The following is a 16,711-nucleotide window of genomic DNA, read 5'->3' as shown; positions in this document are numbered from 1 at the left end:
GAATTTGTAGTGGCAAAGCTCAGGAAGGCATATTTACTTTTTTGCTATATTTCTCTCAACTTAATAACCATTGTGGAAACTACCTATTAATTGTGAGAGAAAAGAGATACCAGTATTTTTCCCCAATTGGGTACATTTTTAAACTGACGAGGAATCATTATGGGAAGTTAAATGTCAACAATAGAACTCCGCTTACATTTGGACTGTCACATTACAAATCAGGAAATCCTTTAACACAGCTTGTAATACAAATCATTCGGCTTGGCATTAACAAAATTATAGTCCCATCAGCTAGATCAAGGAGATGACTTCTGCATAGTACATATATGAAAGACTCTGAAACCAGTTGAAATGCACATACAGATGCTAATATCCGCATATACATTTCCTCCGTTTAAATAAGGAGAGTAAAATTTGGGAATAAATATTATAGAGCAACCTTGCCCAGTCTGGTGACTCTAATACATGGTGACCTAAAGGGGTGGAAGAGGAAGTGATGTGTGCAATGACCATATCATGATGGTACATAATCTGTGTCATTTGTACAACGTCATTGTCATGTGTCTGATTAACGAAACACTTAAAAGAACTTTCAGGCATTTTTTTAACCTAAAAGTCTTTATTAAGGTTACAGAGATGTCAGTACGGCATGGTGGAATGCTAAGATCTGATTTTCTCTTCCGTTGCACATACATTCCAAGCATTTTCCCCTCCCCTATTTTGGGGTCATGATTCACATCTTCCAAGTTAATTGGAAGATGTGATTCACTTCCGGTTCCTTTTTCCCGGGCTTTCCTTATTTTCTCCTCCCCTTTCACTGTTGCCTGATTTAACTATAAAAATACCAGACAGTTCTGCATATTGTCAAAGCAAGAATATACAGTATTTGCAGCGTTGACAGTCATTGCATAATTAGTGTCATTGCAATTGTTCTTTCAAAGGTGTCAAGAAGGTCTGAACCAGTAATTAATACATCCATATGCTGAAAGACCATGACATGACATGAACTATATGCATTATCAAAATTATTTTATCTTTTCCCCTTTTAATTGTCAGAATGGCACTGCAGGTTGTGGGAGCTCTGCCTTTTTATAGAGGCCAGGGTTCAGCATCTCAATGAGATGCTCCATGGAAAATACAATAAAAGGGAGACAGCAACTACAAAGAAGTTGTATAAGGACAAGAGGTGTGGACTTGTAGGCCTTGTGGACTTCTGGGGAAGAAAGTTTGAAACTTAAGCCTTTCATTCTATGGGTTCAGATGTGCTACTCTATAATGAGTTATTCTTGTATTATAATTAGGAAGACAGTTCAATCTGATCTATAATCACTTTGTTATATTTCCTTAGAAGATAGAAATTATTATTATTAGAAGATAGGTTGTGCTTCACCATTAGTCTCTACCATACAACCAGCATGTACTTACAGTACTCACCAAATCTAATCTTCCATCATTGAAACTGATTGGAGTTAAATGCATGGCTGCTGTCCTCTAAACCAGAGGCCCACAACCTTTTGGGCACCAGGGACCGGTTCCACGGAGAGAGGTTTTTTCGTGGACCGGAGGGGGCATGGTTTTGCATGCTGCCTGCATCCTGTGGATTGGGCTTTGCTTGTTTGCACGGACCTGTTTCTGGCATGCCACGGACAGGTGCCAGTCCACAGACCGGGGGTTGGGGACCCCTGCTCTAAATCTTTCCACCAAATCATTATTTACTTGCTTAGGTTTAGAGCAGGGGTGTCAAACTTGTGATGTCATGTGATGTCGCACAACGTATCAGGCCAGTTTTGCCATTGCTGGCAATGGGGTGGGTGCGGCTTCTGGATGACACATCCGACCCATGGGCCGGCAGTTTGACACCCCTGGTTTAGAGAAAAAATACTTATGATAAGATTTGACTGAGTACAGTAGTTGACCACCAACTGATTCTTATCTTATACGCTTATAGAGGGCTAACCATGGTTGGTGAACACAGAAACCTAGGTCGACATGTTGCACAAAGCAAACGTTTTGTTTATAATTTGTGGATTATTCACAAAGCTGTGGTTGTATTCACCAATTGCATAAACCCTGACATGCAAACCACAATGCCTAAATCAAAATAAAGTCAGCCATATTATGTTTGTGTTAGCGCAACATAACAGTGGTTAAACCATTATTTTCTCAACCCTGTTTTCTCAGTTTCCATGGCTATTGGTCATAGTGGTTGATGATGTAGTTGTAATGCAATTCATCTGGAGGATATTAGTATGAGGAAAGCTATGGAAACAAGACATTTTCTTTAATTTATACCTCTGCAGCATTATACTAGAACAGCTTTCCTTGAGCTGAGAAATTGGCAGTTCTATTTCCAACCAGCACAGCCAAAGGCTATTCTGACTGAGAGCTGTTACCCCAATACATCTGAAGTGCAGCAATTGGGAAACATTGTACTGCAGTAAATTATTTAATTTAATCTACAGTACTTTGGCCTTCTTAATTTTCCTTGCATTTTAGCAAATGGTTTACAACTGTATTAAAACACAAGAATGTTATCCCTTTGCAATTGCTGAAATAAAATTAAATAAATGTTACATGATATTTCCCCTTAAAAAGCCAATTTGCCTTTTGAATTTACTATGTCTTATCTTTGCCTTATTGCCATCAGCTTGCCAGCTAGGGTGGTTTTGTGATCTAGATTGGCCAATAGACCAATCAAACTGAGGGAGGAGTTGTGACATCAGGTATTTGATGGCATATTGACCCCATAGCTGCTGCAGTTACAATTTTCCATTCACCAAAGCAATACTTAAGATCTATAGGGGGCATTTCCACAAATGTTGCTATTAGAAATAACAACAGAAAGCAGTAAATATAACTGACTGGAAAAAGAACTTCTCTGTGTTTTGTCTATCTTAGTAGCTGTGATGTCCAGAAGAAAGATTTACAAAGATGATCCACCTGACCTACTAGATGGACTCTTCTTTAAAAGATCCTTGCGACTGTTTAAGCAACTGGTTGACAAAACAGTTGCTCAGAAAAGGGAGCAAAGATTAGGCCTGCCTGTAAAGGATTCTGGTAAGGAAATACTTCATTTGATGTATTGTTCTCTGATAAATGTATTTACTTTTTTATTAGTTCCTTTTTGGATGGCTGAAGAAGGCAAAATGCAATTACAAACACGTGAATGGTGGCAAATAAAATATAACTATGCAGCACAGTGTTCAAGTTGTAAGTCCAGAGTCCCACCTATAGAACATTAATAGGACAGCTGTATGACCAATAAAGTACTGTATAGTATGGCATGACATGGATATGTATGTAGACCCTTATAAAATAACAGAATTGAGCAGAGGGCCATAAATCCTTTGGAATAGGACAGGATAGATTGCTACAGAATTACCTGAAGTTTAATACTGATCTTAAAGCATAGCAAATTTATTAGGGGTAAAAAAACAAAAACAAAACCCTTTCAGCAGCAATAAATGGAATTTTTAAAAATTTCCTTCTTTTTGTGTGAGATATATGGGGACCCTACACATTTCTTACAGAGTGTTGCAAACTTTTTATTATACACTCCAAAGCCAAAAACGTCTTATTGTATTTTTTCAGAATTTCCAAGACTTTTAATAGCAGCGTATATTGATAAGACTTTTGGGTTAAAATAAAGATTAAAATAAAATCTCAAAGATTAATAGTGGATTTCTACACAAAATAGTGGTGATTTTGAGAAAAGAAATAAAAAGATGATGTGTTAGCCTTTGTGGTTATATTCCGTGAGTGTGTTATTTTGTTTTAATTGCAGAAGAAATTGATTATGACAAATTCTTTGATGCAGTAAAGAGTCTTTTTGGTCCAGATGTGAAAGCCCAAGATGTTAAAACCTTCTATAGGAAGATTAGCAACAACCCAGATGGGAAGACAGAATGGTGTGAAGTAAGTTATTTTTCTTTTGATAACTCAACTTTTTTGACAATATCGTATCTGACAGATCTCCAAAAATATGGAAAAGCAGAAATAATAGGGGACAAGGTAGAGAGCGGTGTGCCTAGCATAGTAAAATTTAGAGGTTTCACTGTAATAAACGAGAAGGAGGAAGAATAAAGCCACAATGGCCTGGAAAGACTTTTCTAAGTGAGAAGAAAAGGAAGAAAGAGAAATTCAAACTCTGCCCTAGTAAAAGAAACAGGAAATGTTTATTCTAAATGTTTTGATTAGTGATATGCAAAAGTTTTGAATCCAGGCTCTCAAATTGGAAACATCCTATCTCAAATGCAAAACAGCTTTTCACACACCAAGATTGTCCTGTTTCAGACTTTGAAATCTGAGTGTTTTAGATTTGGTTCATTTTACAGTAAATGTGGAACAGCTTTTAGGCTGTTTCACACTAAAAAAAAATTAATCCTCAATACTGTCTTTTGATGGCCTGTCCATCTAGACTACCCTATAGTTAAAATTCACTGCTCCCAATGTGAAAAATGATGCCTTTTGCCATTTAATGTATGTCTTCAGCAAAGAGATAGATTCATTCCTTTGATCATTGCATGGAAATGAATTCCAAATTGTTCTAGTCAGCTTCTGCCAAGGAAACAAGCAAAACATCTGAAATCAATTATCAAGGGAGTTTTACTTTAAAGACTCTTAAATAAACTCAGCTGGAACTAATCCTGTTTATTTCCTCTTTTGCTTATTTTCCTTTTATTCCAGCAGCAAAACAAATACACAGAGACTCAGGCCATTTCCTATGTTATCCTACAATGCTGAAGTCATCCAAACAATGTAGTGATGTCAGAATGAACCCAACTATATTGTTTCAGCAGGATGCATACTGCATTTTATGATTATTTTGTTGCCATGGGAGTTAGGGGTACAAGAAGAAGATGGTACTAAAAATAAAACAGGCAGCCAATCATCTGGCATTTCCATTTTTTGATCTTGCATTTATAACATTTATTAATGCATTGATATATATTGTGTCTAAATATTATTAAATGTGTTATAATAGTTATTAAATGAAAGCCCCGATGTTTTCATTTCTCACTTTTCTATTGGACTGTACAAATGCAATGTGCTTTATCCATAAGTCAAGACAGTGTTCATGATATCTCTCTTCCCAGGTTTTATTTACTACCAAACAACTTGTGACCCAGTAGGTTTTTGTTTCAGACACATTTCCTTACCTGAACAGAGAAACAGAAGGTCCACTGCCAGGTTATAAAAGCAGTGGAAGCGAGAGTGACTTCCAATTTCCTACTAGCTTCCCCACTGACTTTTCAATAGGTGGCAGAGAACATTGGAAATGACAATCACATAAACATGGCAGTGCAGCAGAACTAAAACAGTCAGAACTTTATCAAATTTCAATCCCACGGTAGTCTTGGATTCTGAAATGTGAATACATTCTGCAAGATAGACCATTTGAGGTATGTTGCTTCAATAATGGTTGCCCTGTGATAGTAAAAAGTAAAGTATAATAAAGCACATCTTCTTCCCCTGTCCTTATCACTTTCTGCAAAGGGACGATCAAGAGCATCCTGTCATACGGCATTACAGTCTGGTTTGGAAGCATCACTGCTTCAGACAGGAAGGTGGTGCAGAGAGTGGTGAGGATGGCTGAAAAGATCATTGGCAGTTTCCTCCCTTCCATCCAGGACATAGCATATAAGCATTGCTTGAGCAGGGTCCGCAAGATTGCCTGGGATGCTACCCATCCTCTTCACGACCTGTTTTCCTTGTTACCCTCTGGGAAGAGGCTTCATGGTATCCGAAGCAGAACATCCAGATTCAGTCACAGTTTTGTTCCATACAGTATAAACCTTGTGAACTCTAAACCTTCCTCCTTCCGTTATGTATTCAAGATGGACAGTGATTAATATTTATATGTTACTTATATGTAAGGATGTATGTCTATACATATGTTGCATATAGTATGTTTAAATATGTGTTACGTATGTTTACACTTTGAGAGCAAGCAACTAAATTTCATTTTTAACGTGTGCCATTGTGCCCACAGTAAAAAAAATGACAATAAAGGTTTATCTATCTATCTATCTATCTATCTATCTATCTATCTATCTATCTATCTATCTATCTATCTATCTATCTAAATCTTAGGAATTATAAAAAGAAATAGATATTGAAACACATTGTCTAAACTGGCTTATTTATTATTTATGTCATGAACTTTTTTTCTAATTATCTGTTTTAGAATGGACAGTGTATTAAAATACTTAAGTACTTAAAATACTGTCAAGACTCATTGTCCTTGATCTTCAGACATATACACTATCACAAACATTCCTAATGTTGGGAATTATTTCTTATACAACATACAATACTCAAAACCAAATATTTATTTTTCATGATTATTTAAATTTTCATATCATACATTTTTTGGCTTTAATTTAGATATTTGGATACTACATGGTGGAAGGCGATATTCTTGCTGCCCAGCTTGATGAAGAAAATATGGTTTTCCTGGTATCCAAAAAGCAACGGATTACAAAAGCAGGTCTGGTTTTCAATGTTCCACCCCAAATAAAAGTTTAGCCTCATTTATTAGTGTAAGCAAAATAATGCATTCATGGTGTATTGCTTAAACGTATTTTTCACATTATTTTATGTTATGTAATGTATATTTTCTTCAATCACATTTTCCCATCACTGTCTTATTTGGCATTTTTCCGATCAGAAAATGTCAGTTTTATTCTGTTTCCTATACCAGCCCCATCCTCTAGCTACACTGGACTACTTCTAAAATTCCCAGCTAGCAAAAGATTAGGAAAGACTGCACTAACTTAAAGGCTGTCAGAGAACAAGACTCAAGACTGATTTTGGTACTTCAGCAAGCTTATTCAGATGTAGTCAGTTCATCATATAATGTAACATAAACCATGTAGTACACTTTGAATTATGTTTGGACATATATGCACATACAGTATGTATCTGGACAATAGATAACATATGTACATAACTATCACATCCCTAACCATCACATTTATAATATCTCCACAAGTATGTCTTATACTTTCACCACCCAAGGAGACATCATACAATTTTGGTTTTTTTTTCCTTCTCAGGGTTGACTTATTTGTTAAGCATTGCAATCTTCTCAGAAATGCTTTGCACCCATCAAACATAATTATTGCATTCAACAACCACCTTTCATTTTCATATTTGTGCACAAACGTTGCATAAGCCCAATCTATTCCCTTTTTATCTGTTCAATTTCTGTAAATCAACAGTCTGCTTCCTCGTATTCATACATTTTTAGTAACCTTATGAAGAATTGTCATCTGGTCAATGCACAGCATTTCCTGAATTTTGTTCAATAAATGGCTCAAATAACCACTTCATAAGCAAATTAAGTTTGTATTTTAACATATTTCCAATTACACAATTTATATATGCAGAGTCATACTGAATTTTCAAAATTCGTACAGCATTTATGACTCTCTTTGCATCAGGTTTTTTCTTGGACACTAACATTTATAGCATTTGTTTTAATTCCACTGCTCAACATACTATTATCATTCCCACACAGATCTCTAAAATACGTCTTGCAGCATTCTCTTACCTCAATTTCATTCTAATTCATTTCATAATTTTTATTTTTTAATTCATTCATTGTGCTGGAGACCCTTTGCTTAGTCTTTTTCATCCATGCCCATAATAACTGTTTATTTCCATAAAAATTGTTATGCATCTTCTCTGCTCCTTCTAACCTTACTGTTCCATGCTGTTTTGACTACATTCTTTGCATCTTTTTACCAACATAGTATTTAATATCTTTTCTTGTCATATTTTGCAGTAATTATTATCTACTGTATTCCACAACCTCTTTCTGTTACATTATTCCACCAAGCATCATTTTTCATGCTTCCATTAGTGTAACTCCCACACACGTTTTCTCTACTGTGGTACTTTTTAAAATAATATTTGCTATTTTGTTTCAAGTGGCTTCATTATCATTCCTCATGTCCTATTATTCAGTTTGTAGGAAATTGTCTTGTACTTTCTCCTCTTGCAATTTTTCTGTTTTCACTTTTTTTCATGGCATTATATACAAGATCCGCTCTTGATATTACCAAGAATGGTCCATCACACATTTAAAATCTCTCATCACCTTTGTATGCTTTAGTAATTCAGTCTTTTATCATTAAATCAATCATGTTTTTTTTATTCCTTCCTTTGTCATAGATACATGTGAACAGATTTATGCTTAACAGACATTTTTCTAAAAAGGTGCCCATTAAGCAATCTCATTGTTCATTCTTGGTACCCCATATGGCTCAATCTCTTTTTCAACCCGTTCCCATCCATTCATGTCACCTAACAATATCACATTCATTCATGCTACTTCTTGCAGCAATCATCATCCTATGAATTTCTACTTTGGTTCATATTTGTTGTTGTTGTTGTTGTTGTTGTTCAATTGCCAAGTCATATCTAATTCTTTGTGACCCCATGGACTATAGCATGCCAGCCTCCTCCATTGTCTCCTGGAGTCTGCACAAATTCATGTTCGTTGTGTCGATGATACTATCTAACCATCTCATCCTCTGCTGTCCCCATCTCCTTTTGCCTTCAATCTTTCTCAATGTCAGGGTCTTTTCCAATGAATCCTCTCTTCTCATTAGGTGGCCAAAGTATTTGAACTGCAGCTTCAGTATCTGTCCTTCCAAAGAACAGTCAGGATTGATTCCCTTTAGGATTGACTGATTTGATCTTACAATCCAAGGGACTCTCAAGAGTCTTCTCCAGCACCACAAGTTGAAAGCATCAGTTCTTTGGTGCTCAGCCTTCTTTATGGTCCAGTTCTTACAGTCATATATTACTACTGGGAAAACCATAGTTTTGACTATACAGACCTTTATCGGAACGTGATGTGCCTGGTTTCTAATGCACTGTCTAGGTTTGCCATAACTTTCCTCCCAAGAAGCAAGCATCTTTTAATTTCATGGCTGCAATAACCGCCTGCAGTGATCTTGGAGCCCAAGAAAATAAAATCTGTCATTGCTTCCATTTCTTCCCCTTCTATTTGCCAGGAAGTGATGGGACAAGATGCCAAGATCTTAAGTTTTTTTCAAGCCTACTTTTGCACTCTCTTCTTTCACCCTCATCAAGAGGGTCTTTAGTCCTCTTCACTTTCTGCCATTAAAGTGGCATTGTCTGCATATCTGAGGTTGTTGATATTTTTCTTGGCAATCTTAATTCCAGCTTCTGATTCATCCAGTCTGGGATTTTGCATCATGTACTCTGCATATAGGTTAAATAAACAGGGGAACAATGTAAAGCTTATTTTAAACCCATCAGTTGTTCCATGTCCGGTTCTAATTGTTGTTTCTTGACCCGCCTACATGTTTCTTAGGAGACAGATAATGTGTTCTGATATTCCCATCTCTTAAAGAACTTGCCACAGTTTGTTGTGATTCATGCAGTCAAAGAAAACCCTTTGTTCTTATCTGCATCAGTGTAAATCAGGGATCAGCAAGCCAGTTTCTACCCCTCTTTTGCCTGCACAGATATGTCTGGCAAATCTGCAAGTCAAGAAGCATGGCAATCATTGGATGACACCAGGTTGATGATAGGCTGCTGTTTCCAGGGTGCCCCACTTCTTATTCAGGGAGTTTAGCAGAGGCACAGACTTGGTGATCCGTGGCCTGCCTCTTCATTTTAGCTCACAGGCTGTGTTTAATACAAATTCATGCTTTCGAAGGTACAGTAGATACCGCTTTATTGCTGCTTCTCACAATTTATTCCTCTCCCATTCCAAACTGCAGTTTCTATGTGACATGGTCAATACCTGATGAGCTCACAGCCAGACATCATGGTTTAGTCAGTGAAGGTTGTCATCTCATGCTTTTTAATAATATAAAGTATAGATTAGGTTTACTATGTAAACATGTCTGCGTAATGTGCAGCATCCTCTGGTAATAGTAAGGATGCAATATTGATAATTTTGGGGACATTTTTGGTAGTATGGCACATGTGGAACAGAGTTAGTTGTATCTCAAGCAGGAGATGTTATCCTGTTCACGTTAGGATCTCTTCTCTAGATATTATTTTTAAGGGGATATATTTTTACCACATTCCACTAGCTAGGAGGCACATACAGGTGCATGCTTCATTCATTCATTCATTTTTACCTGAATGTAATCAAAATATGGGTCATTGCTTCTAGATCAGTTAACTAAATATCTTACAGGTTAATTAACTCTCTGCTTTTATACATATTGACTAATTCCTAGTTTAAATTATCTTTTGTTTATCTTTCTTGTAGGAGTCAAGAGAAGTGATGTAATAAGATGCATGGTAAAGATATCTCAACTTGATTTTTTGCTAACAGCATCTCAGAGGGGAATGTTGTCTATTTTTTCTGGCCAGGTGATTTTGAAATATTTTTTTCTTTACTGAATTAAAATCCTGTCTAATGTGGACAGACACTTAAAGAATTGTCAAAGGCACTGTCCTGTCCTTATGTTTGAGTCAGATTGAACTTCATATGAAAGAAATGTGATTTCAGATTTTCAGAACCTGATAATTATTTGCTTTGATATATTATTCTGGCACAAATTTATAGAAGCAATAGCCATAAAAATAAAGAGTCAGTCATGAGTATAAAAGTTTCACAATCATAGTACTAATAAAAGTTCTTAAAGTTTAAAAATGTCAGCTTCCCTAGAAATTAATAGTAAGTGTTCAAAACATTAGGAAAATTAGAGGATACGCCCCTAAAACTCCTCCAAAACAAAACCTCAACATTGCCTGTCAAAATACCTGTCTGAAGACATTCTGAAACTGGGATTCCAAATGATTCTCTTCCTGGTTATTTTTCATCTTTTGATGATATTTTGCAACAGAGAAAAAGTTGTTAATCCTTTGTTACATACTGCTCCTTTGCGGGTATTGTCTCCTTTCTACATTTTTCTGACTGTGTCTTGTTTTCCAGATGCGAATACTAGCAAGCACCAGCATCCCAGTAAGTGTGCATTTCTCTCACATTTGGTTCAGCTAATGAAGCCATTTAATTCATTAAAATGTATGAGGGTAATAAAACTTTTTCAATTTCCTATATAAATTTATCTTTCCAGATATGTCCTTTTCATATAAGTTACTGCATATACTATCTTTAAATTATCCATTCTAAAATCCAGTTACCTTCCAGAAAAAATGATGGAAGTCATAAAAATCAAACTGAACATATCTCATTTTTCTGATTTGTGACTATTTGTGATATTTTATATCACTTCCAAACTTGTCCAATTTAAAATTTACCCGAAGGATTACAAGATTTAATCCCAACCTAGTCCTCAAGGATAACAGTACCCCACCAATACATCATTTGGTACCCATCAAGTTGCCAGGCTGATCTTGTTTTATTAGGTTATTTTAACTTTCAAAAGTATCATAAGCAAGCATGCTCAAAACAAATATCTGTCTGAAGCATAATAACTCACAGTATTCTGAGGAAAAACATACTGGGCGAGTACAACCAGTCCTTTGTTTGCCATTGAGTATAAGGCTATTTTGGGTTACACTTTTCATGGCAGCCATTTTGTGAGAGTGCCCATAACAAGTTCTAAAGATGCAAAATATATCCACTGTTTCAAAAAGATTGGAGATATATGGACATCTTGATGAAAGCTGATTTAAAATATTAACAAAATAAGGACTTCAGATGGTGTTTGGAAACAAAATGGGATAACATGTTCCTACAATAGAAAGCTTTGGTTCACACCCTGCTTACCATATTCCTATCTTATTGAAGTTTTCAAATAAACATTTAAAATGGTTCTAGAAATAATAAACAATAATCAATAGGGATTTATTTATTTTACTACATTTCCAGGTCTGCTTGACATCAGAATGGGACCATTTATAATAATAATAATGATAAAGTTGGAAGGGACCTCGGAGGTCATCTAGTCCAACTCCTGCTCAGGCAGGAAACCCTATACCATTCGGACAAATGGCTGTCCAGTTTCTTCTTAAAAACTTCCAGTGTTGGCGCATTCACCACTTCTGGAGGCAGGTTGTTCCACTGGTTAATTGTTCTAACTGTCAGGAAGTTTCTCCTTAGTTCTAGGTTGCTTCTCTCTTTGGTTAGTTTCCACCAGTTGCTTCTTGTCCTGCCTTCAGGCGCTTTGGAGAATAGCCTGACTCCCTCTTCTTTGTGGCAGCCAATTCTTTCTTCTTATATATAAATTAAATTTGAAAGTCCTTTGAACATCAGTTATAAGTAAGGCTGTTGCCGGGGAAGCTCAGTAATCAGAGAGACTGATTTTGCCAATATTTCTTTTTCATCAGGACAGTTCATGGATCACCGGATGTGACTATCTTGGTCAACTGAAGCGTGTTGTTGGCGTGACAGAAAGAACTATCGTCATATGGGATTATAAAACACAAGGGAGTGCCCTGGTATGACACTTAGGGATGGGTATGTAGTAAACATAAGGACATATGTTTTCAGCAACTGCTAGATCATTTAGTAATAAGAAATCAACACATGCAAATGAAAATTCATTCAAAGGTATCATTGTATGGTGTGCCTGTCAACTTTCAAGCTGAAAAAGAAATGATAGAGATTGATATTGTAACCCTTTGGCATGCATAGAGTACCGTAATTCATTATAAGGGGGAATTATATATATTGCATACAGGACAGTTTTGATATTGAAAATGGTTCCCAGAGTTGAGATTTTCCCCATTTCCCATTATGTGTAACAATAAAATTGCCTTCAAGTCAAACTAAACTCCAAGTACTGCTTGGTAGCAATATAGCAATGACTATCCATTTTCTTCTGGAGTTTTTTTTTATTTCTCACTCTTACCTATAAACCTGGGATTCCCTGGAGATCTTCAATTTAAATACCAATCAAGTCTAACCTCGTTTAGCTTCTGAGCCAAGATATGATCTGCCATCCTTTAAAACCTCCTTTGTGTAGATTCAGTAATGTTGTGATGTGATCATATTATGCATGTTACTATTACTGCTCTAAATAGTTGTTTGTTGTTTATGGCACTTGTGTTATACACATTCCTGAACAAACTTAAGCTTGGACACTAGGATATTCTTTTGGACCTAAAGAATTTATTGCATTGTCTGCCTTATCAGCTCATACTAGAAATGGCCTCATATCCCACTCACCTTCAGACTATTATGGTGTACCCCATATGTGCTGCTATAGCTCAAAAACTATAATTGGTTCAAAATACATTTACCATGCGCTTGACTGAAACAAACTATACTGATTATTTTACACCAGGCTTATCTTTTTAAAGTAGCTGCTTTTAAATCTTACATTTTTTTAAATGACTTAGTCGTTACCTTTTCAGTCCAAGTACTGTTTTAATTATTATTTTCCAGTTGTCAATTGAAACCACAGTACAATTTCTAGGGCTGTTACTTATAATGAAAAATTAGGTGAGAAAATTCATTAATAAAAGAAAGAAAATGTTTTATCGAAGGAATTAGTGGATACAATTTACAGGAACCTACTGCTTATCAAGTCCCATTATTGATCTATAGAGTATATTGGAGTAGTCTTAATATACAGAGTAGAGTTTACCATTATAGATTTAAAATAATTTTATTAGAAAATTTTGCTAGAAATAGATTGGAGCATTCTCTTCCCATTAGAATCAGGACAAACATTACTATTACACAACATTCACTAGTATTTATCTTTTCTTTATAAAAGTCTACATAACCTATTTCTCAACAAAGATGGACTACTAAAAGTTGCACAGAAATAGCAGTAAAGCTCTATAGTTAGAGGAAAATGTGTAAACTATTTTTAAAGGCAAAAGAGCAAATAGTTTTTTTTAATCCATAGGGGAAAAGCCAGAAGAAAATATTGTCCAGCTATCACAGGCAGGATTAGCAAGTCATATATTTCTGTTAAACTTGCAGCTTTATTAAATAAACTTGTACATTCCAAGTGTATTTTTGAAATTTATATCAGTTCTATATTAACTGTTCTTTCTCCCCAAATTTGTAAGCATTTTCAGGTATAAGAGCTCCCTTTAGAGAACTGTACAATGTTCACAGTTCATAGAAAAAAAAATAATGAACATTGATGAAGATATCATTATGGAACAAAGTAAATATAATTTAAGGATTGAAACTGAGCCAAGAGCATTGTATCAAATTTCTTCTAAGTCTTTAAGCAAAGTTCTGAAACCAATTACAGTTTTCAGTGAACTAATAAGATAAACGCAAAAACATATAATGAACAATTGCTTATTTTTCTAGGATAACTGCTGTATAATAAAACCTATGGAACATTGCCTCCTCTCTGTTTCTGCCATTCCTCACCCATCAGAACTTCTAGTGAAGGATGACATCTTGCTGGGGGATGATGGTGGATATGTTACTTTGTTCACACTTACCAGTGACGACTTTGGTCTAAAACAGACTAAATCTAAAAAGAAACTGCACATGCTGATAATAGATTCTAAGAAATTCAAGAGGTAAGTCCATAATCGCTGAATCTCGTTTTTGAAATTTTTAATTTCAAAATTATAATTTTTAAAAGGATGTTGTGAAAGAAAGCAATTATGTCTAATACCTGCTGTATGGAGAAATCAGTTGGAATTTTCAGGATGTATTTTCTACTTCAAATATTAAATTTTAAAGGGCTTATAGTGAGGGTTTCAACTAGCCAGCAATGCTATTTCTAAGAATATTCTATTCTTCTTCCTTGTGGTTTTCAGTTTTCTTGTTTTTTCCTGTAAGGATTCAACATCATAACCTAAAATTGATATTATGGTACCTTTAGCCATCACAGTTAAGTATTCCAACACTGGTAATTGATGTGAGGGTTTTTCCCCCCTAAAATAAATAAAGTGTAGAATATAAGAGTCATTCTAGATCAGACCAAACGTTCAGCACATCTGGGAAGATCAGAAGACAGACATGAAGACGCTATCATTTTTATTATTTATCTCAAACAACTGGAAATTAAGAATGTTGCATTTATGACATTGAGGCAATGTCCCAAAGGTGTTTTTTCAGGAGGCAACTGGACTTTCTTGATTTTCTTTGAAAACATTTCACTTCTCATCCAGGAAGCTTCTTCAGCTCTGACTGGATGGTGGGGAATGGAAGGATTTATATTCCTTGCAGACAGATGGTCATTTGCATTCCTTTAGAGAGTCCTTGAGGCCATTTGGAGGTTTACCTGTGTCCTCAGGGTCACCTGAGTAGTGCAAATGTGTGTGGGGGGCCTTCTTGGCTGCAGGATGTTTTCTGCCCTGTGTCCCTTCATTGTTGAAGACAGATGTGCCTTTTAAATTAATGTTTTGTCTTATCACCTCTAGCATTAAACGTAAACTGCATGATGACTGGGTTATAAAAGTAAAATACATTCCAGCTTTGAACTGTTTTGGATCCTGTTCATTGGATAGCATTCATTCATTGGTTTTGGATGACCTGAAAAGACTTGAAGACAATTTGTAAGTTTGTTTGTGTTTTTATATGGCATCCAGCTTAAACTGTGTGACTATTGAAAATATACATTTTAATTATCCAAAACCCAGCAAAGAGATTGTTCATATAACTGAACAAAGTAGTGTTTACAGTTGGTTCTGATCTGCTTCCTGAAATATGTTTTAAAAAATAAAAACATCCATGGATTACTTCCTTTCTACTCACTATAACGTTGCTTACATTATCTGGTAATATTGAAAACTGTTATTTTCAGTGACTTTTCATTTGAAAAATCATGCAAGTGATTTTGTCAGTTGCATCGATGATAGAAATTTGAGTCCTAGCACAAAGTCTTCTATAGACTTAGATTCTGAAATCAGTTTCCTAGGACTGCCATCATATAACTACAGATTTAGGAAAAAAACACTTATTCTTAGGTGTTTGCATGATCAAATGTCTTGTTACAATTACAGGCCTGTCAGGGAATTTTCGGTACTGAGGGGAGTTAATGCTTTCACATATTGTGTAAAAGCCAATATCATTGTTACAGGAGGTAAGTAAACCGCATTCATCTAAAAGCCTTTGTAATTATCTTGAATGCTTCTTGCTTCTGCAAAATATTCACTTAGTACAGTTAGTTCTTCCTATTTGTAAGAGAATCAAAATCAGTACAGGCCTGGGAGAAGAGCTAAATGTTTAAAGATTTCCAGAACATCATCAAGGTGGGTTACAAATTGCTATGGTAGATTAAAAATATTTTTCTAGAACTTGAGAGGGAAAAAAACACCCCAAGCTAACCAACCCTTCAAGTTTGAGGAACAGAAACACAAAACATTTTTTGGGGGTGCAATGTATTGTGTAAAACAACTCACCAGAGTGTCCTTATTTTAGAACGCTCTGTTATAGCAACTGTATACTGTACATCACACAAAGATGGGTAACTCAAACTGATCACTGCAATTGAAAAGCTTTTCTGACTTTCTAATTACATCTGAAAATAGTTACATATTGGTTCAATACAGTATATAGACAGAATAAACAAATACTCATTTCATTGTTGGCTTGGTCAGTCTTATGAACAAATCAATATATATATTATTCAGGAATTATTCAAACATTGTATTTTTTTCCTGGCTGGCCTAATTCTACTTCTAGATCTTTCTGGCTGGTCTAGTCTGATGTTTTCATATTTATTGGTCTTCAGACATGTGGATTGGGAATTTAGGAATGAAGCCTTCCACATCTGGAGGGCAGCAAGCTGGGAAATACTGCTTTCTATAAATAAAACAAGAAAATAAA

The 16,711-nt window shown here is 35.5% G+C and overlaps 1 protein-coding gene across 1 annotated transcript in view; it reads left to right on the top strand.

Moving 5' to 3' along the window:
• Positions 1-2,906: 2,906 nt before the first annotated feature.
• Positions 2,907-16,711, top strand: part of WDR64 (WD repeat domain 64) — a 47,695-nt gene continuing 33,890 nt past the window's right edge. Inside the window, exons 1-9 of the mRNA XM_029284271.1 lie at positions 2,907-3,057; positions 3,785-3,915; positions 6,388-6,490; positions 10,262-10,365; positions 10,931-10,960; positions 12,289-12,399; positions 14,237-14,454; positions 15,304-15,438; positions 15,886-15,965. Of these exons, the coding sequence (XP_029140104.1) occupies positions 2,907-3,057; positions 3,785-3,915; positions 6,388-6,490; positions 10,262-10,365; positions 10,931-10,960; positions 12,289-12,399; positions 14,237-14,454; positions 15,304-15,438; positions 15,886-15,965 (1,063 nt within the window). The remainder of the gene's footprint in view (positions 3,058-3,784; positions 3,916-6,387; positions 6,491-10,261; positions 10,366-10,930; positions 10,961-12,288; positions 12,400-14,236; positions 14,455-15,303; positions 15,439-15,885; positions 15,966-16,711) is intronic.

This window comes from Protobothrops mucrosquamatus, unplaced genomic scaffold (genome assembly GCF_001527695.2).
Source record: "Protobothrops mucrosquamatus isolate PMUCROS unplaced genomic scaffold, P.Mucros_1.0 scaffold480, whole genome shotgun sequence".
In the NCBI taxonomy this organism is placed as follows: Eukaryota; Metazoa; Chordata; class Lepidosauria; order Squamata; family Viperidae; genus Protobothrops; species Protobothrops mucrosquamatus.
This window is presented reverse-complemented; position numbering and strand designations above follow the sequence as displayed.